The sequence below is a fragment of the Cryptomeria japonica genome, chromosome 7 (genome assembly GCF_030272615.1).
Source record: "Cryptomeria japonica chromosome 7, Sugi_1.0, whole genome shotgun sequence".
Taxonomy (NCBI): domain Eukaryota; kingdom Viridiplantae; phylum Streptophyta; class Pinopsida; order Cupressales; family Cupressaceae; genus Cryptomeria; species Cryptomeria japonica.
Window position 1 is genome coordinate 414,022,340 of NC_081411.1, and position 25,650 is coordinate 414,047,989.

The 25,650-nt window shown below is 36.3% G+C and overlaps 1 protein-coding gene across 1 annotated transcript in view; it reads right to left on the reverse strand.

Moving 5' to 3' along the window:
* Positions 1 to 22,256, reverse strand: part of LOC131033405 (AT-hook motif nuclear-localized protein 10) — a 117,469-nt gene extending 95,213 nt beyond the window's left edge. Inside the window, exon 1 of the mRNA XM_057964641.2 lies at positions 21,583 to 22,256. Within this exon, the coding sequence (XP_057820624.2) occupies positions 21,583 to 22,054 (472 nt within the window). The 5' untranslated portion in view covers positions 22,055 to 22,256. The remainder of the gene's footprint in view (positions 1 to 21,582) is intronic.
* Between the last annotated feature and the right edge of the window lie 3,394 nt (positions 22,257 to 25,650).

The window sequence follows — 25,650 nt, forward strand, 5'->3', positions numbered from 1 at the left end:
TCGAGATGAGACTGGATCAAGAAAACTGCAGATAGCTACACCGGCAGCAGACAAATATGAGGGTGAGATCCTAGCAGAGGACTATCATATACAGACTATTGAGTTAGGACCATCCACAGCAGAGCAGACTTTAGATGATGCCACCGACACATTTGAGGCATTGAAGGACAAGTTTAGAGAAGAAGTAGAAAAGAATAGAAAGCTGGAGAAAGAGGTCGGTGCATGGAGGACATATTTCAGTCACATCAATGAACCTTTGGGACGTCAGGATCCAGTTAGATCACCATTGCAGGCATTGCCCCTTCAATCAATCAATGAAGCAGAAAGATTCAGGAATATGGTCCAGCGTACATGTAGTTGGATGGATAGATCTCACACGGTGGCCATTGAGTTTGTTACAAGGATGTCGAAGATCACCCATCAGGCTATCCAAGTTCTTGAGATTATTCACAGATTGATGGCAACAGTAGCTGCATTTGCCCATACCAAGGACGTTGTCATCCCTGTCTTGAAAGTTATAAGACATACATCCAGAAGAATTTTAGCACAAGAGAGGATCTTAGAAGGTGATTCTCACAGTTTGTTTCAGTGGTCAACCTTACTCCATATAAAGAGTGTTCTCTTTGAGGACATCAGTGTTAGATGTGGCCAAGTTGAGGAGGTGATCAATCCGATCCAGGATAGAGTATTTGAGGTACTTCGTACCATTCTTGGCAGAAGGATCGAGGTCGAGACAGATGTGGATTTACAAGAATTTGAAGATAAAATCAAGATCATCTTTCGCAAGGACGCAGATGTTACAGATGAGCAGTATGATCAGATGTATGCTACCATGCTCCTAATTGATAGAACAAAGGAACTTGAACCTACTTGGGACACAGCTCTTCTAGATGCATTTGATCAGGTTATCCACTTAGAAGAGAGTATCAAGAATCTTCCCGAGATTCCAAGCACAGAAATCGAAGGAATCGTGACAAAATTCATTGCATATGCTAAGAAAGAGAATTGGAAAGGGAATAAGATTCTAGATGAAAGGTTGTTACAGATGACATGACATCTTATTTCTCATTGGTTGATACCTCCTAGATTTTTGTGCCAAATTTAATATTTGGCTATGTATTTAATATTGTTCAGTAAAAAGGAGGTCATTTGTAACAAACCCTAATTAGGGTTTAGGTGTCATGATCTTGTCCATTGATTTACTTTCAATCTGGACCTTTCATTGTAACTGGGGATGCTATTTATACCCCCATTTTTCATTTCAATAGGTAATAGAGTTAAGAGTGAAATAGAGAGATTAGAGTTGTAAGCAATTTTTATTTTGTAGCAAGATTGAGTCTTGAAGAGAGAAATTCAAGCAATTGTTGTATATGATGACTTGGAAATCAATAAAATATTGAAGTTATGGTGTTTTGTTGCAAATCTCTTAAGTTATCTTCATGGTTGTTGGATGTACTTGAATCACGCTCAATCAAAGTAGTTTGTTAATTTGAAAGGCTAAGTGTGAGATTTGATATTTGGTAGGATTCGCAATCCAAACCACTAGCTTCTTGCTGATTGTAGGAACGCCTTGCGTGGTCGACTGGAAAACATTTTGAGTCCTTAACCTTCAAGCATTTTTGCATCTAGGATATGTACCTTCGTAGTAGTGTCCTTGGTCTTTGATGCATTGAATACCATTATATTACCTTAGAAGATCGCACTAATTTCAATTGAGTTGTTACCTTATGGCAAAATTGAAGTTAGTTGAGTCTTGCCAAATCTCATTCATGCTAAGTCGTTCATAGGGTTAGGCTAGATTAGACTTTCTTAAACCCTGTCCTTTTTCCATTTTTTTTGAAAATTCCTTTTAGACTAGTAAAATCTTCGAGCTTTGAATACGTAAGACGCCTTAGAGGAAACAGCAAATCACATCATACCACTAAAAAGCTTGTCCACACGTGGAGACCCCACTAAAAGAACCTTGGAGTCCATCTAACTGATCCTTTTTGCAGATCTTCAGCAGTTAGAGACTATTTTCTCAAGAGAGGATAAGATGCATGTTGGTATTTTATTCTGTGTATGATTGTGTACAAAATACACGTCAACAGGTCCCCATTTGCAATGGGGCGATGTGTGAATACGTCACAACAATGTCACATCCTCCTAACTTTTCCACTTGCACTCTAATCCCTCATTAACCCAACTACTTTGTCCTCTTAATCATTTGCACATCCCTAATCACCTTGATTAAGGATGAGTCAACTCTTTGTCATAATGGCTTGTTCTTCTCACCTTCCAAACATTAAAGGCACCAACTTTGGTCATTTCAAGGAATTTCAAATCCCTTGAGTCTCCCCATGCCTCCTCTTTCCAAGGAATTTGTAATTCCTTTATCCCTTTATTCTTCCCACACAATCTCTTAATTAGGAGTTTTTAATTCTCCCCATGCCTCCTCTTTCCAAGGAATTTTTAATTCCTTTATCCCTTTATTCTTCCCACACAATCTCTTAATTAGGAGTTTTTAATTCCTTTGTTCTCCCCCAAGGAATTTTTAATTCATTTTATTCTTCCAATGTACTTGAGGAATTCTTCCCCATGTACTTGAGGAGTGTAGAGACAAGAAATGCCTTTATGGCAAATCTCTTGAATCCCACACCTTGTTCTCTCAATCCTCTCCCACTTTCTTTCAATCTCAACCCTTCATTCCAAATCAATATTGGTCCTCCATTTTGGCCTCCTCCAATCTATAAATTGGAGTCTCCTCCCTTCACAAATCATCCACCTTTTGAATATTGTCTTGCTGTCCATTTGAGGATGAAAATCCTTCATCACACCCTCATAATGCCAAAAATCTTACCATAGCCAATCCATATCATCCACATGTTGACATTGCATGAAGATTGGAAGTGTTGTCATTGATGTCAATAGCAACCGGTAATGAAGCAGTAAAGCAACCGGTAATAATGTAGTGAAGATCAACCGGTAGTAACCCTAACCAATTGAGAAGCAGAACCCTAACCGATGAAGCTTGGAGATCGGTTGTGATGATTTATGACCGAATGATGATTGGTGATGAAGATGCCACGTAAGCATGTTGCACGTGATGAGTTTTGAAAAGGTTTTGGCGCGTAAAGATAACCGTTTATCTTGGGAACGATCAAATGCATAGTATGAAGTGACAAACGCATGATGTGTTACAAGATTCAAAGTGCAATGATCCAGGAGCGGTTGTAGATGCCTAGAAGAATGTAAAGTTGATTGCATGTAATCTAACAGTCAAGATTGAACCGATGTGTTTGTAATCTCTATGAGAATTTTAGGGTTTGTGATGTGTTACCGACTTAATGGATTTGTTCTTAAGGTCGATGAATTGATTGAATGAGTGGTTGGAAAATTTGGTTAAGTGTGAAAGTGATTGTTGCCGAACCAGGAGGTGTGTCTACAGAATGATGTGAAGGCAGATAGGAGCGGTAAAGGATCTGATTCAGCAAGGAAGTGCTATTTCCACATCGGTCAAAGAACCTGTTGTTCTCTAACCATTACAGCAGTAAAATCCCTTAACCGGGTAAGCTTTAACAGGCTTGTTGTTGAAATCCTCTAACCAGGTGATCCATTAGCTTGGATTTGAAATCCTCCACTGAGGTTACCTTTAACAGGGTATTTGTAGTCAATCCCTTAACCGGGTGGTCATTAACCGGATCTGTTCCTAACAAAACATTATTGTATAAGCTTCTAACAAGGTTTGGCTCCTAACAAGGCGATCTTCGGAAGAGTTCAAAATACTTGTGGGTATTCATCCCCACCGTGATTTTTCCCATTTGGGTTTTGTTGTGACATATTCACACATCGCCCCATTGTAAATGGGGACCCCTACTTTTGCTTTCTATGGTTAGTTTTCTTTTCTTAGTTGTTTGGTCTTGGCTTTTAGCCTTTGCATTGGAGAGTTGTCAGGGAGGTCATTAGAAGAGCAGGGTCTGCTTAGGCTCAAATTTGGTCAGTAGGTGGTCCATGTCAGGGTCTCTATTGAGGGTTTCCTCTTGGTTAGGCCTGGGAGCTTGTTAAGTCTTGATTGGGAATAGGGGGATCTTTGTACCTTGCCATGAGTCTAAGTGAAAATCCAAGGGTGGCCTTGCCTTTAAGACCTAGGACATTTAGTCAAGGAAGTGATAAAGAATTTGAGCGAATTTCCTTAGAAACCTCTTTTGCTGCTAGTCTAGACCTCAAAGATTGCTCCTACATCTTGACTGAGTGAGGAATGACCTTTTTTTTGCCTTGTGAACAAGTTGGAACGAGATGGGATGAGGAAACTGAACCTAAAACATGAAATTCGCTCCTGACCCTTCCAAAGGGTCCAAAGCGAATTTCTCTAAAAACCTCTCCTGCTTCTAACATGGGTTAAAATCCTTGATTCCATGCCTTGATTGAATGAAAAATGGACTTATACATGCCTTTGGAAATAAGCTAAACCAAGTGAATTGAGGAAAAGTGAGGAATTTGTGCAAAAAGAGCAAATTCGCTCCTCACCCTTCCAAAGGGTCCAAAGGGAATTTCTTCATGAAGCATTATCCCTTGCTCCAACCTTTGAATTAATCCATTCCTAAGCATTCTTGAAGGCAAAACAATTGTTTTTGATGAGGAAAAGTTGAAAATGAAGTCAATGATGGAAAATTGAGCCTAAAACATCAATTTCACTCCTGACCCTTCCAAAGGGTCCAGAGCGAAATTCCAAGAAAGACTCTTTATTTTGCCTAATGCACTAAAAGAACCTTGTTTTAAGATAAATTGATAGCAAATTGACTTGATCATGGTAAGAAGAGGTTTGATAAGGCAAGTTTAAGGTGATTTAAGAGAAAAAAGAAGTGTGAAATGAGCCTAAGGAAGAATTTCGCTCCTAACCCTTCCAAAGGGTCCAGAGCGAAATTTCTTAAAACACTATTTTCCTCCTTGTTCAAACCAAGATCTTTGTTCCTAGGACATGGTTGAGGGAGGATGGATATATACTTGCCTTAAGAACTGAATGGAAGTAAAGGCAATGATGGATTTGAGGGCAAAAGAAAAAATTCGCTCCTGACCCTTCCAAGGGGTCTAGAGCGAAATTTTATAGAATCCTCCCTTTGCTTCAAATTTGAACTAATTTTGTGCCTTGAAGCCTTAGCTAGGATGTCATCATGCCTTGGAAGCAATTGAGGGATGAAAAGGTGGAGGATTTGGGCCTAAAATGCAAATTTCGCTCCTGACCCTTCCAAACGGTCCAAAGCGAAATCCTTAGGAGGACTCCTTATTTCATCTAATGCACCCAAGAGATCTTGTTTTAGGCTAAATTGAGGGCGAATTCACTTGATGATGATGGAGGAAGATTTGAAAAGAAAAAGAATGGTGTCAAAATGCAAATTTTGCTCCTGACCCTTCCAAAGGGTCCAGAGCGAAATTTCCTAAAACCTCTATTTGCTCCTTGTTGAGACCAAGATCTTGATTTCTAAGGCATGGTTGGGAAACAATTGATATGTACTTTCCCTTGAAAAGTGATTTGAGGCAATGAAATGATAGAATTGAAGCTAAATCACAAATTTCGCTCCTGACCCTTCCAAAGGGTCCAGAGCGAAATTCCTTATAGGTCCTGTCCTTGGCCAAGGTCCAAAGCAAAATCCTTATTTTAGGCCTTTTTGGAGGTCAAATCAATGATGTCTTCAAGAGAGAGGGATCGAAAGGTCAAGTCTAAGACAAGACTAAGTGGAAAGGAGTATGAATTGAGCCTAGAGGATCAAATTCGCTCCTGACCCTTCCAAAGGTACAGGAGCGAATTCTTTCAAAATATACATCTCACCTTCAGTTTGGGTAGAATCCTTGGTTCAAGAACTTTGCATAAGGAATAATGACCTCATCCAAGCCTTAAGGACCTATAATCATGGTTTGAGCTAGTAGAAATGAGTAAACTTGATGAATTTATCCACAAATGTCAAATTCGTTCCCGACCCTCTCTAAGGTACAGAAGCAAATTTCTTTTAAAAGTGTGTCTTTTCCTCCTATCTTCAAAGGGATATTGATTCAAATATCTTCTTATTGATGATTTAATGTAAGAAATGCCATGTTAGAATGAATATATATCATGTATTCTTTATCATCTTTTGTTTTCTTTGTAGATCAAGAAGGTCGGGCTAGAAGGAAGATCAGGCCAGGACAAGGGCAACCTCGTTGAGTTTCATCATCATTAAGGACACTTCAAATGCATGGAGGAGGACTCAAGGTGCTTCTAAAGTGTTGGAAGACTTCAAGTGTTCAAGGAGTTGCAAGCTATCCTCAAGATCTTCATTCTGCCACATTGAGAAACCACAAGATATCAGAAGAAAGATCTTATAAAACTTCGAAGAGATACGAGCAAGTACCAGACAAGGTGGCATCCCAGTCACTATTCCTCCAGTCAGATAGCTCCACCTCAGCATGTCCAGATTCAATGTACCTGACTCACCAGTGATGGCACAAACTTCGAGGCACCTACCCTGATTTCCTATTGGTTCACAAATATTGAATGTAATTATTTCATTGGCTAAAGGAGTTTGTTGTAACAAACCCTAATTAGGGTTTCTATCTTGTAATCCTAGCCATTCATTCTAAATCAATCAAAGCCATCAAATTTTAAAGAGCTCCCTATATAAGGCTCTGGCTTTTCATTTGTAAAGGTTAATAGCTAAGAGTTAGTAGCTAGAATAGTGAATAAAATAGCAATTAGAGTAGATTAGGAAGAGAAGGCAAGGAATTGTTGCCTTGAGTGTAAATGAACTCCATTTTTCATTGAAGTTATGGTGCAGTGTGTTGTTTCTTTGCAATATGCATGGTCTCTTGTTGAATCTTCAATCTTAGATGGTAAATGATTAGATTGAATGAATGAAGTTATTGAATGCACTTGCATGGAATCCGCCTAGTCCAAACCACTAGCCTCTTGCTAACTGTAAGTGCGCCCTGCATGGTCAACTGGCATAGAATGAGCTTAATCTCAAGTCGTTATGCGTCTATTGTTCACGCATTAACTTGAATGGTGATCAGTGTCTGATGGTGTACAATTTGAATATATTCGAAGCATCCCTTAGAAGATCGCACTGAGTTGGTGTCGGATTGTTCAAACCTGATGGTGAGACCCAGCCCAGTAGGACTCCACCTATTCCACTAAAGTTACTTGTTCACACATATAGACCTTGGAATCAGTAGTGATTTTTCAGGAGAGGATAGAATACCTTCGGGTATCCTATTCTAATGTTTGGTAGATGATAAAACAGACACCAACACAACCATACAAAGAAGTGGAAGTCAACAATAGGTACAAGCTAGTAGTTGTTCGACTCTTCCCTAATTCTAATGTGGAGGATATAGTTACAAGTGAATTTGATGATTTTGTGGCCTCCATTGGTTAAAAACTTTCTACTCTTCATGACAAGTATAAGAAATATGCTCAATATTGGTGGTACCTTCAAAGCCAAACATTTCCACGCCTACAACCTCTTGAAATCAAAATTTTGTCCCAATTTTTTAACTCTAAATTTGAACTTCTTTTCATCTTTGTAATAATTTTTTTCAAGTTTGAAGTTTCAATAGTTTCTCAATGCATCTTCATTAGAAAAATTAGAGTACAAATTCCTTCATCCATTCAATAAGTTGCAACCAATTGGCACAAAAAAGGCAAAGGAGTTATTTTATGTGCATTCCAAATTGCATCTTCTTTTGCACAAGCAAACTAAATGTAAGGGACAATGAAGCTGTGGGGTGTAGAGCCGAAATAGCCTAACTTGGATGTTGATACTACCCAACAATCTTCACTTTTCAGAGAAGCCATATAGCCAACATAGTTTTAGTGCCAATGGTGATGGCACTCCTCGTGGTCCTGTTAATGTAGCTCCATCTAATATCAATGATGATGACGATGGTGCTCTTTATGAAGATCATTATGATGACGAATTATGATTTTATTATTTTAATGTTGAACAATGAATGTCTATCATGAAATTTGAGTTTGACAAATTGACATCGACTATTGAGTATTATTTTATGTTTATTTTCTTTATTATATACATTTTATACATGTGTGTGGCTTTTATATGTTATTGTATGGATGTACTCAACCCCAATTATTCTTTGACACATCAATATAACAGTATAACTGTACTAGTAACTTAGAAAAAAAGGAGAGTACTTAAGGACTTCATCAATAAAGTCATTATATAATGTGTGAATATGCAGGTAAATGTACCTCAAAATTACTAAGGTGAAGCAGAGAAAATTTCTCAAAGCGGACTCAGCTTTGTTCTAATGATAGCAAGGTTGTAACTAAGGAGAATGGCTTGAATATCATGCAGAATTCATATTATAAACAACAAAGGGCTCTTGAAAAACTAGTGATAGGATTCAGTGTGGTGGGAAGAATGCAGTTGATCTTGGTAAAAGGGATGAGAACAGAATCAATGATGTGATGGATACTTTGTAGAATGTGGCTGACAAGTTAGAAAGAAATCAAGTATAGGAAGAGGTACTGTTGAATCATCTACCTTTTGATTTGTCTGTTGTGGGTCAGGGAAGGGGCAATTAAGGTCCCTTTCTATGAATTCCTCATGTATTGATCCCCCATCTTTGCCTCTGGTTGTGAAGAAGTCTACTTTTCTTGTGTTACAGAGCTTATGAAGAAACCTATCAACACTATTATTGGAAAAATGCATGAGACTATTGATATGATTGATGCTAAGAGGTCTAAACAACATACCAAGCATACAGTTCATGTGACTACACCTAAGGGACTTGATAGAGAGGATCCAGATGACAGTGCTGAGAGACATGCATATTAATAGTGATATTTGAATACACTATTGGTTGTCTAGGTTTTTTAATATGTCTACTTCTATGCTAAACTTTTTTCGAACTTGATGTAGCTGTTGTATCTTGAATCTGATTTTTAGTTTCTACGGGTGAGCTGATAGATTATGTTTTTAATCATTCATAGAGTTGACTGCTTGATAGTAGGGATATACATCTCTGTAGACTTTAAAAACAAAACATCCATATTCACATCAATTCCACTTCCAAACAGTGCTGCAAATTAGGAAAAGCAAGGATGAGGGTATAGCTGATTTTATATTTCAATGAATTATTCCTTCCCCAATTAGAAGTCTTCCAACTTGTTGCAACTGCATGCAAAAGTTCTGCTATTGTGGAGAACAATGAAATGGAATTCCTCATATACTGAACTGTTCCAACAAAGCTCCATGTTTTTTTAGCAGTCTTAGGTGTGACCCAATTGGTTAACCTCAAACTTTTTTGATCAACTCTTATTTATTCTCCAATCACATGCCCCAAATAGAATTGTGGTTTCTTTTCAGACTCAGAGATTTTCACATTGCGCAAAAAGGTTTTCTTCCTTTAATACTTGCAAGAATTACTTAAACTGAGTTAGATGTCCATCCCATGTATCACCAAAAACTAAAATATCATCTAGATACACTATGACATACGAATCCATGAATGGGCTTGATGCATTCATTCATCAGTCTCACAACTATAATAGTTTATAGGCACATTATATAAACTAGGAGGAAGGAACAACCTTACATAAAGACCTTGTTTTGTTTTAAAGGTTGTTTTCCATACATCCTCCTTCACACACTCTTGATGGTACCAAGATTTGTGATCAACTTCATAAAATATTTTCTATATTAAAGATGGTCTGGCAAGTCATCAATCCATAGGAGTGGATACCTAATATTGATGATGATCTTGTTCAAGATCCTATAACCTATGCATGTAGTCCAAGAGCCATATTTATTCTGTACCAAGACAATGGATGACTCAAATGGAGAATCACTTAGGTGTATCTTGCTCCAACAACTCTTAGATCTATTTGTTCTCTTTGTCACTCTCCAAAAGCTATTTAGCTATACAAGCCAATTTCAGTAGAGGAGATTTGAGCAATGGATGAACTCATTGGAGTTTCAAACACTCCATGAAAAGACTGCAGCAACTCATCCAACTATTGCATTCTATTGATAGCACCTTTAATCTTTGATATTTCTATCTCATCTTGTTTCTCATCCTTCAAAATAAGTAAACAAAATCTCTTATTTGCCTCATTGAATATTTGGGTTGGTTAGCACTAACCATGTCAAGCTAAGTCTTGCTTTGATGTTCTTTTACAATGTAGTTGACCACATCCTTGATTCACTTGAATTTGTTTTGACACCTCTTGAATACAACATCCCTAAGATACAAATAAGGACTTCCAAACCCAACATCAAATGCATCAAGTAGATCACTAAATCTGTCTAACACCAAATCTGTCTAAAATGTGTGGAACTGCAGCTGATCCACCTCTTCCCAACAGAATCACTCTTCAAAGAAAGGGATCTAGAATGGATTTAGCCAATTAACTATGAATGTATTCCTCTCCAGTGCAGGAGCTGTCATGAGTATGGCCACCTAGTTTTTGATTCAATGGCTATTGAAACAAAGCAGCAACCATATGCAAAGGCATCTGAATAGAGGAAGATGGCACTTCCAAAAGCCCAAAAAGAAATATATAATTAAGACAAAATGAGTTAAAATAGGGGAACTAGCAAGAAAAATTAAAAAGAAAGGTGAAGAGGTCTATTGACGTGGCTAAAATCACGGAACTACGACTCCATCTGGCCAATGCGGAATAGAATGCTAAGTATCCTATCCTCTCTTGAGATAAGGAAATCCCTAATGTTGTTTTAAATTGATCAATGGGGGATGACCTCAAGGTTTCGATTGTCAGGTCTTGACTGCAGGATAGTTCAACAGTTGATGTGTTTTGCTGGAAACACAAAAGGGACTTACGGTTAGACGGAATTGGTTTCGCACAGGTTCCCTAAGATCTTACAGTTTGATTTCATCTGATTTACCTTTAACATGATGTTGCTTTAGCTTGACTAGCGGGTTTAAAAAAAGGGAAAAAGGGGATAAGGATAGAGAGTAATAAGAACAGCTAGCTAACTTAACTAAGATAGCATATTGAGACACATAGACAAAAATCTTAAAATAACCAAAAATTACTTTGCTAGCAAACGAGCACAACTAGGTAAAAACCAATGCAATCATCTAGGAACTTTAAATTTTAAAATTGTTGAATACAAATGCTGGACTTTCACACCCATTCATTCAAATTTAACAACCGAACTTAGCATAAAATTGGGCTCAGACTAACCATACAGGGGGAATAAAAATCAGTTACTTCTTAATGGTATGAACCAAGGTTTCCATCAAATATATATGTAAACAAACTGTCTGAAAATTAAATACATTTGCAGAAATTAAAAAAAAGGGGTGGAGAAGAGGACCATGCACTCACAGTAAAATGACACAACTTTAACATCCATTAAAAATCTGAATAAATTTTGCCAAAGCTTTTGCAACAATCTTTAACTTTCTACCTCAAATAAAGGAGAAACCAACTCCTTTATATACAGTTTTCAAAATGGATGAATGGCCAAGATTAAACTTAAACAAGTGGGCCAGATTCATGCCTTAAAACAAGGTTGCCCATACCCATAAATGGGAAGCAAAATATCAACACCAACCATAAAGTAACTAATAACTACCAAATACTAAACATAAAGCTGCTCCAAAAAGTGCACTTGCACGAAGCTCAAAATTTACAATGACTTTGGTAGAAAGAAACTTTATAGTTGAAAAAGTGCACTTAAATCTGAAAGAAACAAATATTTTCAGGAAAGCACTTTTTCCTTCCCCGAGGTAGACTCTTTTTCCACAAATTCGACCTCGTCGTGCAAGTACTCTCCCCAGATATCCCGATCCGCTACACGTTCTACCTGAACGTAGTCCTGGAATCTTAGGCACAACTCAAACAGTTCGGTTGCTAGAGTTATAGGAGGATTAAACATTTTATACTGAATACCCTCTAGGAGGCTACCTACATTCTCCGGCTCTTCTCTCCAATATTATTTATGATCCTCAAAACACAATATATCTACCTGTAGCCCACTAGCAAATTCTAGGTCCTCCATGGAGTAGGTGACTTTGGTTTTCAACCTGTCCTCCCACTATGGTTGTACCTCATTATCTATCATACTACTCTTCCAGCCAGGGACCATTGATCTGAGGATCTTTTCACCAAGATCCTTCAAGTTTGACAAAACGTCATCGCACTTATCTTGCATTTTGTTGATATTATCCTTCATGTCGTTCTTCATGCTGAGAATCTAATACCATTCTTTGAAGGTATTGACATCATAGGGATCTAGGATAATATCAAGTGTGGAGATGAGTGTAGGTCCAAAATAGAGCCTTTATGAGGGGCAATGCCTTGGTAATTGCCTCATGAGCATTATAACATTCTTTCCTCAGCTTACACATTTTGATAAGAGTGGATTCCCTATGGAGAGCCATTTATCGCACATCTTTGAAGATTTTCTCTCCCTTTTCCTTAATGCCCTAAATCCATTCCCTAACGGCCTTGGCGGTATCACACTCCGTCAAATTCAGCTGTAGTCTTTTGTGCTAACGCCAATGGGGGAACATGGGATTTAGGGGCATGCTGCAGCGGTCTCAATAGGTGATCTATGTACCCTTCAGCTTGCTCAGCACAAGCCCGATACATATCTCTCTCAACGGTCATTTCGTCGAGTTGTCTAAGCATATTCTGCACGGAATCCCTGATTTCTTTCCTCTCCTGCTCTTTGGTTGCTCGCCCTATGGGGATGGTCGTGACGTTGTAATCAGCCATTGCAATCTGATCTGCCGGTTTGTCTGCAAGTGGGGTAGCAATATGAATCAAGCGGTTCCTTTGCTCGTCTTGGGTAATCCTGGAGTAAGTCTTCGGCCTTTTTCTACCTTTGGATTTTATTTCTCCTATTCGAGAGAAGATATCCTCCAGGTTAATTGGTGGCTTGAAAACTGTTTTCCGCTGTGCACGAGCAATTAGCCAGTCCTGAGGGATGGTCTGTCCCAATGTAATTGCCAGATCCTCACTTTGTTCTTTGGAGGCCTCAGCTGACTCGTTGCCTATCTGTAATTGATCAGGCATAGGAGGAATGGGTGCAGTATCCAATCCCTTACTCGTGGCTGAGTTCTCTCCCACCTCACTGAGCAACTGTTGGGTATCCTCTTGTAATGGTTGTTCTTCACTTCTGTTGGGTTCTTGAGTCTCATCCCCTTTCTGCTCTCCCTCAACAGTGGTGTCATCTTTGTTGCCGCTATTCAGTTGCAACTCATGCCTACTCTCTTGTGTGAGCTCATGTTTACCAGTCCCTTGATCAGATGCAATCTCTCCCTCCTTGACCTGATTTCCAGGTTTATCCAAGCCAATGATCCTCACCTTTGCTTCTTGCTCATTTTGTGTTTGAGGATTATTTTCCTTGAATGCAGCAGGATCACTTTGTGAAGGTGGAGTGGGTATGTAATCGAGTTCAACCACATCATCCTCTGAACTGGGGTCCCTGGATGATGAAGTAACCTCTAGCCTCCTGATTGGGATCTTTTCTCTCCTTGATCTTTTTGATGTTTGAGTCCCTCTATTGGCCCTTGCTTTCTTTCTCTTCTTTTTAGGTTTCTCAACCTCTTCCTTTGGCACGCTTGAGGTTCCTTCGTCCTCTGAAGACTGGGAATCGAGACTACCCATTAAATTGTATGTGAATTGGGTTCCTTCATGGGTCAATCTCTCAATTTGTTGGGATAACTAGTTATCTGTGTACCTTCTTGGAGCTTTCATGACTACCTCAAAATTTGTGATTGGGTCTCGAGTCCAATCAATGGCTAGCGGGAGGTCTTTGACTGCTTTGGATTCTCGGACTTGCAAGCAATTTCCATAGTCCTTCACCTGATCTGGGACCTGGCGGTACTCATAAAGCCGCATTTGCTGAACACTCAACCTAGAATATTCCCACCGACGGATTTCAAAGTCATCAGAACAATTGCTCCAATAGTCCTCTATCGACGCCTTGGCCCTGTAATGTTTGTCGCAGGCCCTCTTCGCCAATTTATCATGATCAAAGCATTTCCTAGGGAAATGTTCCTGTAAGCAATAGGATGCTAATTCAGCAAATGACTCTTCATCTTGCACCGAATTTTAGAAGTGTGCATCAAGATTACCCAAAATCATGGAGAAGGTGAACCCCAATTGCTTTTTGTCTCTGAGTAAGTTGCCTACTGGGTGTGCCTGTCTTGCTACCTCCATGAGGACTACTCTGTCTGATGGATAGCGCGGAAGCCGGAATGGTGTTCCCTCAAAGCCTGTTATTCTAATGTAGGTGAACCTGGGAAACTGGATGAACCATGCACCATATTTCCGGATCAGGGTTGTAGCCTGTTTTGATAGCCTTATATGCAATCCTCTTTGCATTAATCTAACCAGGCGCATTGTAAAAGCATCATTAACATGCTCATACTGACCAATTGCGTATGCGATGTTATTCTTTTCTCTTTGGGCAATGTCATAGTAATGTAGCTGAGGGTAGCAGTCGTATACCTTCACCTAATTCGACCCGTTCCCAATCTCACCTTTCTTAATTAATCTCGTCAACGACTGGTGTTGAGCAAACATGTAGACCAAGTAGGAAGTCATGGCAAAGTACCTTTTTTCCTCAAGCTCAACCAGCTGTGTATGAATATTGTCGCTGATGATTTGAGCCCAATCGAACTTAGACTTCCCAGCGAAGACTTGCTCAGTGAAGTAGAACATCCATTCCTCAAAGAGATTGGATTGAGGAAGTCCCATGACCCAGCTGAGTAAGGTAACCATATCACCATACTCATTGTGAAAATCGCTTCTAGGGGTCTTTTTACTAATTTAGTGCTTGGGGGTCTTCTCTCCTTGAACCATTCTTCATTTATCAATGTTTTACACTTAGCAGGATTCATGTCATAAACAACTTGAGCCTCATCGATAGTTGTGGCAATGGGATCATCGGGAAATGGGATATCAAATGCTTCCCCAAGGGCTTCAGGCGTGAAGTCAGCTAGTACCATCCCCTTCAACACCACTAATTTGGTTTCTGGCTGATAATGTTTAGCAGCCTCAACCACTAATTCATAATTTTGCACGGTCGGAGGGAAACCAGCTGCTTGAGCAATACCACTCTCCATCATCCGTCTGGGCTTGCCATAGGCATTCGGAGAGTACACTCTGTTCCTAAAATCCTGAATATCAATATGGCCTAGGTTCGTGTCTCCTATGTTTTCCCAAACACTCTGGACCTTCGACTCCCTAACTCCTCCTCCTTGGTACTGGTACTTTATTTTTTCAACCTTGCGGGGAATGTCAGCTTTGGAAATCTGGGATGTTCCAGTTGCACCAGGTGCCTTTGAAGACTCAGTCGCCGATTTAGGCATCTATCCTACACAACCGGACACGGATTACGAGACGAGATTAAGGTAACAAAAACGGGTTAGCAAAAACAGAAGACGACATTAGCGTTAAGATTGATGATCAACGAGGTAAATCGAAATTTGAAAATATTGCTAAAACACGACATTTAAACAATTTAAATCTGATCGTCTGGAAGCTAAATGCAATTTGAAGCCGAAAGTCAAGTTGGTTTGGTTAACTATTGTTCTTGGAGCGGATTTCGAAATGTTACTCCTGATTGTTAATGGTGGAAAGTTACAAAAGTTCTGGCCTGCAACTCAGCATTTAAATGTTTTGATAATTGAAAGTTGATTGCTCGTGATAATGCACTTGGAAAAGAGTGTTTTGTGTTTTTAGTTTAGACTTGAATTTTAAAAAATTTCTAAGTTCGAAATTTCAATCTAAAGGCCGATTTTGCTAGTTGGTTGTTGTGGTACGTTATGATGATATTCTCTTAAATTATAACCTTCAAATTTTTCACTCTCACTTACACTCTAACCCTAGGCTAACTATCATGACCACTTTGCCCAATATATTTCTCCTACGTGACTAGGAATCTAGAACGATCTTCGGCCAAGAGGATGATTTGGTGAATTTGAAACTTCTTCTGCGCGATTTTCCTTGGAGATTTTTGACTTGATCACGTGACTTGGAGATCCTAACTTCAGCTCGAATGATTCTCAACTTAACTAAAGGTTTTGCGCAATTTCAAACTCTACTGTTTTTCGGCCTTCAAGACGATTTTGTGGACTTCAGCGGAATGAAGTTTTAATGCGCGATTTAATACTTTCCTCCGTTTTCAGCTTCCCCTTGCTTGTGGGTTCCTTAGTCGCCTTGCACGAATTCAGACTCCAATAGAGAACTTCAAAATGCTGGAAGCCGGCTTTGCGATTTTCGGCTTACACAAGGGTTTTGTGCGATTTTGACGGCTTCTGCGATTTGAGGACTTTGGCTTCCTAAGACTATTCGCACGATGTGCAAAGAATGAAAGATTTCGGCAAGAAGAATGCTAATCGCACGAACTGAAATTTGAGGGTTTCAACATGAAATGAATATGCATTCACACTTTTCTTTTATAAACTTCTCCTCTGAGTTTTTCTGGCAAAATAGAAGAATTCGTGAGCTTTTACGTTTTTCGGGCTTTTGGCAAGATTGTGAAGTTAAGTCTCCTTCACGATTTTCGACCAATGAAGACCTTTTGTGCTATTTTCTTCTCTTCCGTCTTACAACCTCATTTTGCGAGATTCTCTCCCTTTAGTCATTTTCGGCTTACAACCTCATTTTCAAACTTTATGAATTTCGGCGTGAAAGACCATTTTGAAAACTCGGGCTCTTGAAGAAAATTCATGCCTTCATCTTTGGGCATTTTTCCCTCTTCCAATTTCGGGCTATAAGCCGATTTTACAAACTTTAAGTTGTTTTCGGGTGCTTGTAGGATTTCGCGAATTTGGACATTTTCGGCCTAAAACGACATTTTGCGCGATTTATAACTTATTAGTCTTTTTCGGCCTACTTGGGCATTTTGCAAGTTTAGACATTTTCGGCCCAAAACAACATTTTGCGCGATTTATAACTTAATGTCTTTTTCGGCTTACTTGGCCATTTTGCAAGTTTAGACATTTTTGGCCCAAAACAACATTTTCAAACTTAGGCGAGTTTAGATATTTTTCTCACATTCTGGCTTTAGGCGATTTTCAGCCTTTAGGCGTTCTGGTCTTTCAAGCCAAATTTGAAAAACGCTATGCTCACTCGCCCTTTTCTCACTTTGCAATCAAAATTGCAGTCAAACTCCAAGGCGAATTTCCTTTCTCCATAATACCTCGAATTCATAATTGCTGCATCATCTCTGCAAATTACCAGAACTCCCTACTTAGGACCTGAGCGAGGACGAGACGAGAAAACACCGAAAGGGGGACCCTGTCGACGACGGGGAGTGTGTGCAAAGCATAACAAGGTCTTGGAAGCATCTGGGTAGCCACAGGAAATGACCAACAGTGAAATTTTGGAAAGAAATGCATTGAAGGAAACGGATCTCCTAGAAGGATATGAATTCAAAGAAGCCAATTAAGAAATATTGGATTTTGAGCTGATAGTGCATGAAGGGAGCATGACCAACAAGATTGAACATGAAGGGAAAGAGGAAGGAGAGAATGGTAATCATGAATTCAGTCAACATTAAACATCAGAGAAGAGGAATCTAATCTAACTGAAAAGGTAGAAAAACCCAACAAAATTATGAAATTTATTAGTGGGAAAAAGAGTTAGAAGTGACACTCATTTTCAAATAAAGAGAGAAACCATGGTGGATATATTGAAGGGATCTCAATCTCTGTTGGAAGAAACGATTGGAAAGAACTTAAAACACAAGCCTACAGGAAAAATTAGAGAAAAAAAGAAACTTAATATTCATGTAGTCAATTGCTTGATTGCAAATCAAAATGCCACATGCATGCTTTTTTTATAAGGGTAAAGATAGGGGTTTTGAAAGGGCCCTAGGCCCCTAACCCTTTTTAACAAAGATAGATAACAAGGCCAAAAAATCCCAGCCAAACAACAAGGAAAAATATCAAGAAACCGGTTGCACAGAGATTGCAACAAGACAGTAATTTTAGACAAAAATTACAGAGCACAACAAACATACACAGCTTTTTGTTAAGACTAATATTTGGTTCTTATTAGTTAAAAGATAGTTTCTTTCTTGCAATTATGAAAACTTTGTTACATGTCCCTTGATGTACTTGTAGGACTAATTTTGGGTTCTTATTAAATAAAAGATAGTTTCTTTCTTGCAATTATTAAAACTTTGTTACATGTCCCTTGATGTACTAGTGGGACTCAATTCCTTTACTGATAATACAATATTTTCACCTTTATTAAAAAAAAATCTTTAAAAACTTAGGGTGCAGGGTATATGTTCTAACTCCAAGTCTTCTAGGGATGCTTTGAATTTAATGCCATGAGGGTAATTCTCCCTGTGTAACTTGTTTCCCTTATCCATACATAAATATTATTTACTTTCATTCCTTTGTGCCCATCCTTCAACCCAATCCCACTATCAGATCTTCCTCTTTATTCTTATCCTTCCCCATCTCCAAAACTCTGATTCATTCATCTGGTTTTCTTTTCAACTTTCTTCTTGTTAGAACTTGATGTCTCCTAGCTGCCCATCCCCAGGCCAGGCCAGGTTCATTCATTTGGCATCCTCTTCTAGTATTTTTTTTCCTTCTTCCCAAATCCCAACTACCAAGTGTATCGATTTATTCTCTAAATAACATGCCAAAAGCTCCTCCAAAATAAAATGTGCTCTTCCTTCCAATTCATTCATCCACTGTAGCATATAAAATGGGAAATTCCACTTTCCAACGGTGAGGACTATAGAGAAAGATTTCACTTTTTGGAGTGGATCTTATAGGAGGCATACATTATTATCATGTAACCATTAATGTTATCAAAGTTTTCCATGGAGGCATAATATAGTGGATGTTGTCAAATGTTGAGGAGTTTGATATTATACTACCGATGGAGGAAAAGAAACCAAGGCACAGCTCCAGAAGGACATCTCAGCCTGAAAAGAGGGGCATATTAGCCGCATCGGAAAGACCTTAGCCTGTCTAGATGATCCACTGCTATATCTACAAAGGAAAATTTTGTAAAATCTTGCCAATGTGATCTCAGAAAGGGTCTCAGGTACAAAGTTCATATGCACATAGTGTTTTATAAGTAGTGGCTTTCTCATGTACCATAGATGATGAGATTAACAGCAGAAGCACTTTCTTAATCCGAGATGAATTTCATGTGTGAGAAGACTTATGCTAGTAATTAGTTTTGACACACTCTTTTTCTGACTTTTATCGATTTATCCCATTCTGTGCTGATTTTTAAATTTTCATGCAGTGTAATGCAAACATCCTTGACTCAGTGATGAATAGAGCTGGCCATTGTGCATATTTTTAAGTTTAAACATTTGATTGGAAGATTCAGTTTTTATCAAAATAAAAAAGAAGAAGACAAAGAAGAGACTCCTGACTGCCACTTGTACTTCTGTTCTAGAATGCCAGGGTTGTGCCGAATCCTCTATTCTCTCATGATTTTCCACTACTGCCATTTCTTTCACCCTTACTAGTCTTGTTGAATCCTATGGCAAATCCTCTACCTTTCCCAATCACTCGCTTGCTTCCCTACCATCTAGGGGTGAAATCATAAACCACATTTATTAGAATTACAATTGGTGTAATTGTTTTATTTTGTTTTGCTCGATAAGAGATGGTTTTTAGTGAATCCAGCAACCACATAAAAATTGCATATGTGCCAAACAAGGGCTTTTTAAAAATATACCAGCCAAAAATTATTGAAAAATAAACATTTAACATTATCAAGATTTCAGTCTACCACATCCAGCTTTTTGATATAATAACGCCACAGTTTTAACCCATATCACACTGTTTTTTTCTGCTTGTATACAGCTTGACAGAAAGCCAGTAGCAACAGAATTTGGAAAGCAAATAGATTCTGGGATCATCAAAAATAAAACTAGACTTAATTCCTTATATTATGAATCTCGGGAGTTTAGTAAATATTTTGTTTTTTAGTTTTTTCCTACTTTTTTATTTCTTGGGAGCCTTGCCAATCAAATGATATGGAAACACCAAATTGCATATAATAGCAAGATAATTTATAGTGTTTAACAGTAGCTATCATTATCACAATACAAACTTTTATGTGAAAATGCCACTCAACTATGCTCTCAATTTTCAATGTTGAAAAAATATCAGACTGCTTGATGAAGCGCTTGATGGTAGCTATCATTATCACAATACAAACTTCTTATCTTGCCACCAATAAGTCTATGCAAAAAATAAACACCCCATAAACATGACACATAACTGATAGATGCTCCAATATTTTTAGTGTATTTCAAAATATCTCAGCCATTTAATGAGACAATCAATCGCTATTACTACCCCAAAAATGAATCAAAAAATTCGAGCTAATCCAAAGAAGCATGCTACAAAAATATTAACCCGATTGACCAACTAGTCCAATTAAACAAAATTCTGAGATGGAAACCTATCCTCTTAGGAATGGATCACAGACTGACAACTGAATAAATGTGTCTTCTCTCAAAAATGCCTCCAGCAAACAATTCAAAGTGCTTATTATGACAGGCCATAGTGTTCCCACCATATCTGAGGAATGCAAACGAAAGTACTCTGGTAGAAGAGTCACTCATCTTCCACATAAATGCAGTAAGGCACACTAGCATGAAGCACATAACATAGTTTGTATTTGTCAATATATGTAACCAGTCATGCTGAATCATAGATGAAATAGGACTTCGAACAAGATTCATATGCCCAACCATGCTACATATATATTTCAAACAAGGAGTAGAATGCCCAGAACAAAACTGCAAAACATCAATAGTGTGGATATGCAAAGTATTCAAAATCATGTACCAAAATTAATTAGCAAAGATCTGAAAGCAAAAAAATACCCAAGTATAAGAAAGGGAATTTTTATTGTTAATATCGTACGTTTTGGTGGGTAATCTTACTAGACGTGCAAACAAAAGGGAACAATTAAAATACAAAAATACCCAAGTTAGAGACACGATTTGCTTAGGTTGCAGACAAAAGAAACATCTAAAAAAGTGATTGTGAAAGTTCAAGCATTGAAGAATGTGAATAAAAGTATATAGTAAGTTTATTTTCCAAAGAAAAAAAGAAGCCCAATTGTCAAACATGCTCAGATACCAATATAATTTATTTAAAAAATGCTAGCACAAAAGTGAATTTGTCGCATATATCCACTATTTAAAGTATTTAACAAGCAACAAATATATGATCTGCAACAAACTACTAGATACCGACATTGCATTTAGTGTTGTAGCGTTCATAATCGAAAACTATGGAACGTGACTTCCGAGACAAACTGTAATCTAAGTTCAATAATAAATTACAAGGTATAGGGGAAAGTGTAACCAATTCACAGCCATAGCAAATGGGGATAATTTCTGTGACAAAATATAATCAAAACTTAAAATGTGACCACCATGAAGAGAATTTTGTAAAACCCAAATCAAAAGGGGTTGGGGGAGTCTCACCAATTCACACCCAATGCAAATGGAGATCGTTTCTGTGACACAACATAATCAAAACTTCAAAGTGTTCACCATGAACTGAATTTTGTAAGACCCGAATCAAATACATTAAACAGAGGCCATGATAACAAGATAAACATACCAAGAGCCAGCATCTGAGCTTTTTTACCAGATCCAACTCCTCTCTTATCTGGTGAAATTGGTGACGATGGAAGACCCATTGTTCCAAATCCATCACCAGTGGTGCCATACTTTCGAGGCCTCCCTCTCTTTCTCTTGAAGCTATCTGGCCCAGCCATTCCAATTCCTATGCCTGCTCTTTCGCTAACTGAGTGACCAAACATTGCACTTGAAATTTTGCATTCTGAGTAGAGAGGGGAAGGGGAAGAGGCGTTATCATTGTGGGTATTGGTATTGTTATTGGAAATGCTGATAGGCTGCTCCAGGCTCACCATGGTTCTCTCACATCCTGCTCTGTACACAGCATTTGTTGAAGGATTCAGCTTATTGTCATTGTTATTGGGATTGCTAATGGGATTATGATTGTGATTGTGACTGTGATTGGAAGGAGTGAAATTTCTGTGATAGAAGGGAGTGGATTCTCCGCCTTCCATTCATAAAACTCGGAGAGAAATTCGGCGCTTGTGGTTGATTGTTTTGAATGTGGGTGGGATATTTTTCTTTTGTAAAGTAGAATATAGTTGGGCAGCTGCACGTATGTAGTATGTACGAGTGTAGGCACGAGTAATACAGCTTCTCAGACGAATTTGGTAGACTCTGAGCATGCCATTCCCATTTTTTGGGAGAATTCGAGGAGGTGAGTTGAGAGACATTATATAGGTGGCAATTGAGGTGGTGGCATTAGAAGGGACAGGGTGGTGTGTCTCCATCTTAATCATGGAATGCCATAAAGGCATGGCCCTTAACTCATCCTTCCATTGTGATGTGAGGTTATTTTCTCATTAGTTAGGTAGATGGATGCTTATTCAAAATAATTGTTTTTGACAATTAATTATGTGAAGTGGTTTTTTTTATTTTTTCAAGATGTTTGGATTAGCAAGACGAGTGTATGTTAATTATAACATATATTATGGAAATGATAGAAATGGATTTTTGTATGATCCATGATATTTTTTGGGTTTATAGATGGCTTACAATGCATGGTCTACTTCACATAAGAGGTAAATTTTTTATAGTCCACAAAATAAGATTATAGATATGATATGGGATTATAGATGGATTATAATGTACAGCGTACTCTAATGTAAGAGGCAATTCCTTTTAAAGTCTATAATATGAGATTATAAATGGCTTACAATGTATGTTGTATTAGGAGGCAATTCCTTTTATAGTTCACGATATGAGATTATAGATGGTTTATAGATGGTTTATAGATGGCTTACAATGTATGTTGTACTCCATGTAGAAGGTGATTCCTTCTATAGTCCACAATATGAGATTATAGATGGCTTACAATGTATTATGTACTCCATGTAGGAGGGAATTCCTTTTATTGTCCAGGATAGGAAATTATAGATGGTTTATAGATGGCTTACAATGTATGTCATACTCCACGTAAGAGGCAATTCCTTCTATAGTCAACGATATGGGATTATAGATGGCTTATAATATATGACATACTCCATGTAGGAGGCAATTCCTTCTATGGTCCATGATATGGATTTATAGATGGCTTATAATGTATGGTGTACTCTTGCATGACACCTAATTGTGCTACAAACAAAATGTGCATACCTTACCCCCTCATAAGCTGAATTTTTTACCTCCTTTTTGAAATACAAATTCTCCCCCATTATATCAACTCAAGTCATGCATTTATATTTATTTAAATAAATATGTAAAATGATATTCAATTATTAATTATTCTTTATAATTATTTTGAGAAGGTGTGAAAAATTATTATCTATTTTTCATCCTATTTTTATAATTGTTTACTTTAGGAGTTTACTATATGTTTATAAAAAATAATAATTAATTATCAATTATTCACTTTATATCTACTAATATTTTTATTTATTTATTTTATTTGCAAAAAATAATTAACACATGTAAGATATTTAAATTGGTAGTGAGGTAACTTTTTTGTGTTTTTTCTTTTGGAAAATAATAGTCACTTTAAAAATTATCCATCCTTTATGTTTGGTATGGAGTTATTAAATAATTATTTTAAAATCTAAATGTACAATAATCAAAAATATTTATTTTTTATGATATGTATATATAAAATAAAATTACAAATCACATTTATTTAGAAAACCTTAAAATTACAAATCTACTTCTTTAAAATTCTTTAGTCTTTTATTATGCTTGCAAACAAAAATCGCAAATCATTTTTTTTTTTGTATTAAGCATCATATAAAAAATTCGAGAGTCTTGGTTGGACACCTTGCAGCTATAGAATTAAAACATAAATCAATTTTTTTTTTGAAAAATCTTCTTATAATAATCATTTGATTTTAAAAATTAAAATAAAAAAACCACATACTCATTACTTTCAAATTTAATCTTTCAAATATTATTATGACTCCTCAAAAAGATGATATGTATTTAATGATGTATATAATATCTACTACAACTGCACATTTTTTTTGAAAAAGTTTTCAAAATTGATATTTACAAATTAAGATAAAAAACACATACTAATTATTTTCAATTTAATCTTTTATATCTTATTATGAACCAATTACACAAGTCAAATTCATATCATTTATATAATATTTTATTTCTAGATATCTTTGAGTTCATCTACCTTAAGAAACATTTAATTTAGATTTAAATAATTATCTTATTATATTAATATTATTGGTACTAGCCAATACTATTTTTTTAAAAAATTGGTTTTATATTTTTAAATTTAAGATATGATAAAAATTATTTATCTACATTATGATTGATTTAAAAAAATTAGTTTTATAGGAGCAAATTTTTAGGAATTGTAGATTTTTTAGGTTTTTTTAAATTTCTTTTTATTCTAAAAATGAAATGTGTATTTTAAATAGTTTTTTTTTTTTTTATTATTTATAATATTATAAATAAAATATTTTCTCTAAATAGATATATAAATCTTAATAATTCATATTTATCTCAAAATATAGATAATAAAAACAATTATAGGATTTGATTCACTTTATATTAAATGAAAAATTAAATATAATTATTCCTATTTAAAAATAAACTTAATTGTTATATGTATTATACATATTTTAACTATAAAATTTGTATTAAATTAAAATTATTTTATTAAAATAAGAGTTGTAGTTAATATTACATAAATATAATTATACTAATATAATTTTTAAACAACAATGATAAAAAATTATAATAATTAAAAATTAAAATAAATATTTTTATTAATATACTATGATGGCAAGTACTCCCCATTAAGTGGCACTTATTAACTTTATATTTGAAAATTATTTTTATTAATAGAAGATTATTTCATTTTAATTTTTTATTTAAGATTTTTTTATTTATTCATTTTTCTTTAGAGAAAATTGTCTTATTTTATTTATTTACTTAAAAAATAAATTTATTAATGAAAATTATTTTATTTATATTTAATTGTTATATATATCTAGCTACTTTTTACTTATAAAGAATTATTTTATATATAGAAAGTTATTTTATTTAGTTAAAAGATGTTTTATAGTTTTAATATTTTAAAACACAATAGCATATCCTTTCATAAACTTAGTTTCATAAGTCTAATTAAATAAAATAAAATAAAATCTTGTAGTCTATTACTTAATTCATGAATGATTCATGTTAAAACTCAAAATTAAGATCTATATTTCAAGATATTTCTAAGTGTTTGACATGGTGCTTAGATCACCTTCTCTATTATAGTTTATTTTTTTTATTTTTTTTAAGATTATTAGCCTAATTCTCCTCTTAGAAATGGCATGGCATGTGTTGAGACCCTTGTCAATCTTTAGATTTGATTACTTTGGATATTTTATATATGGACTTTCCATTCACACTAAAAATTAGTATATGTATATGTGTTTGTGTGTTGTGTGTTGTGTGTTGTGTGTTGTGTGTTGTGTGTTGTGTGTTGTGTGTTGTGTGTTGTGTATGTATATGAATGTGTATGTATGTGTGTGTATGTTTGTCTGTATGTTTGTGTGCATGTAAACTTTGGTTGAAGATTATTTTAATGTATTTTTATTATTCACTGTCATAAATTTTT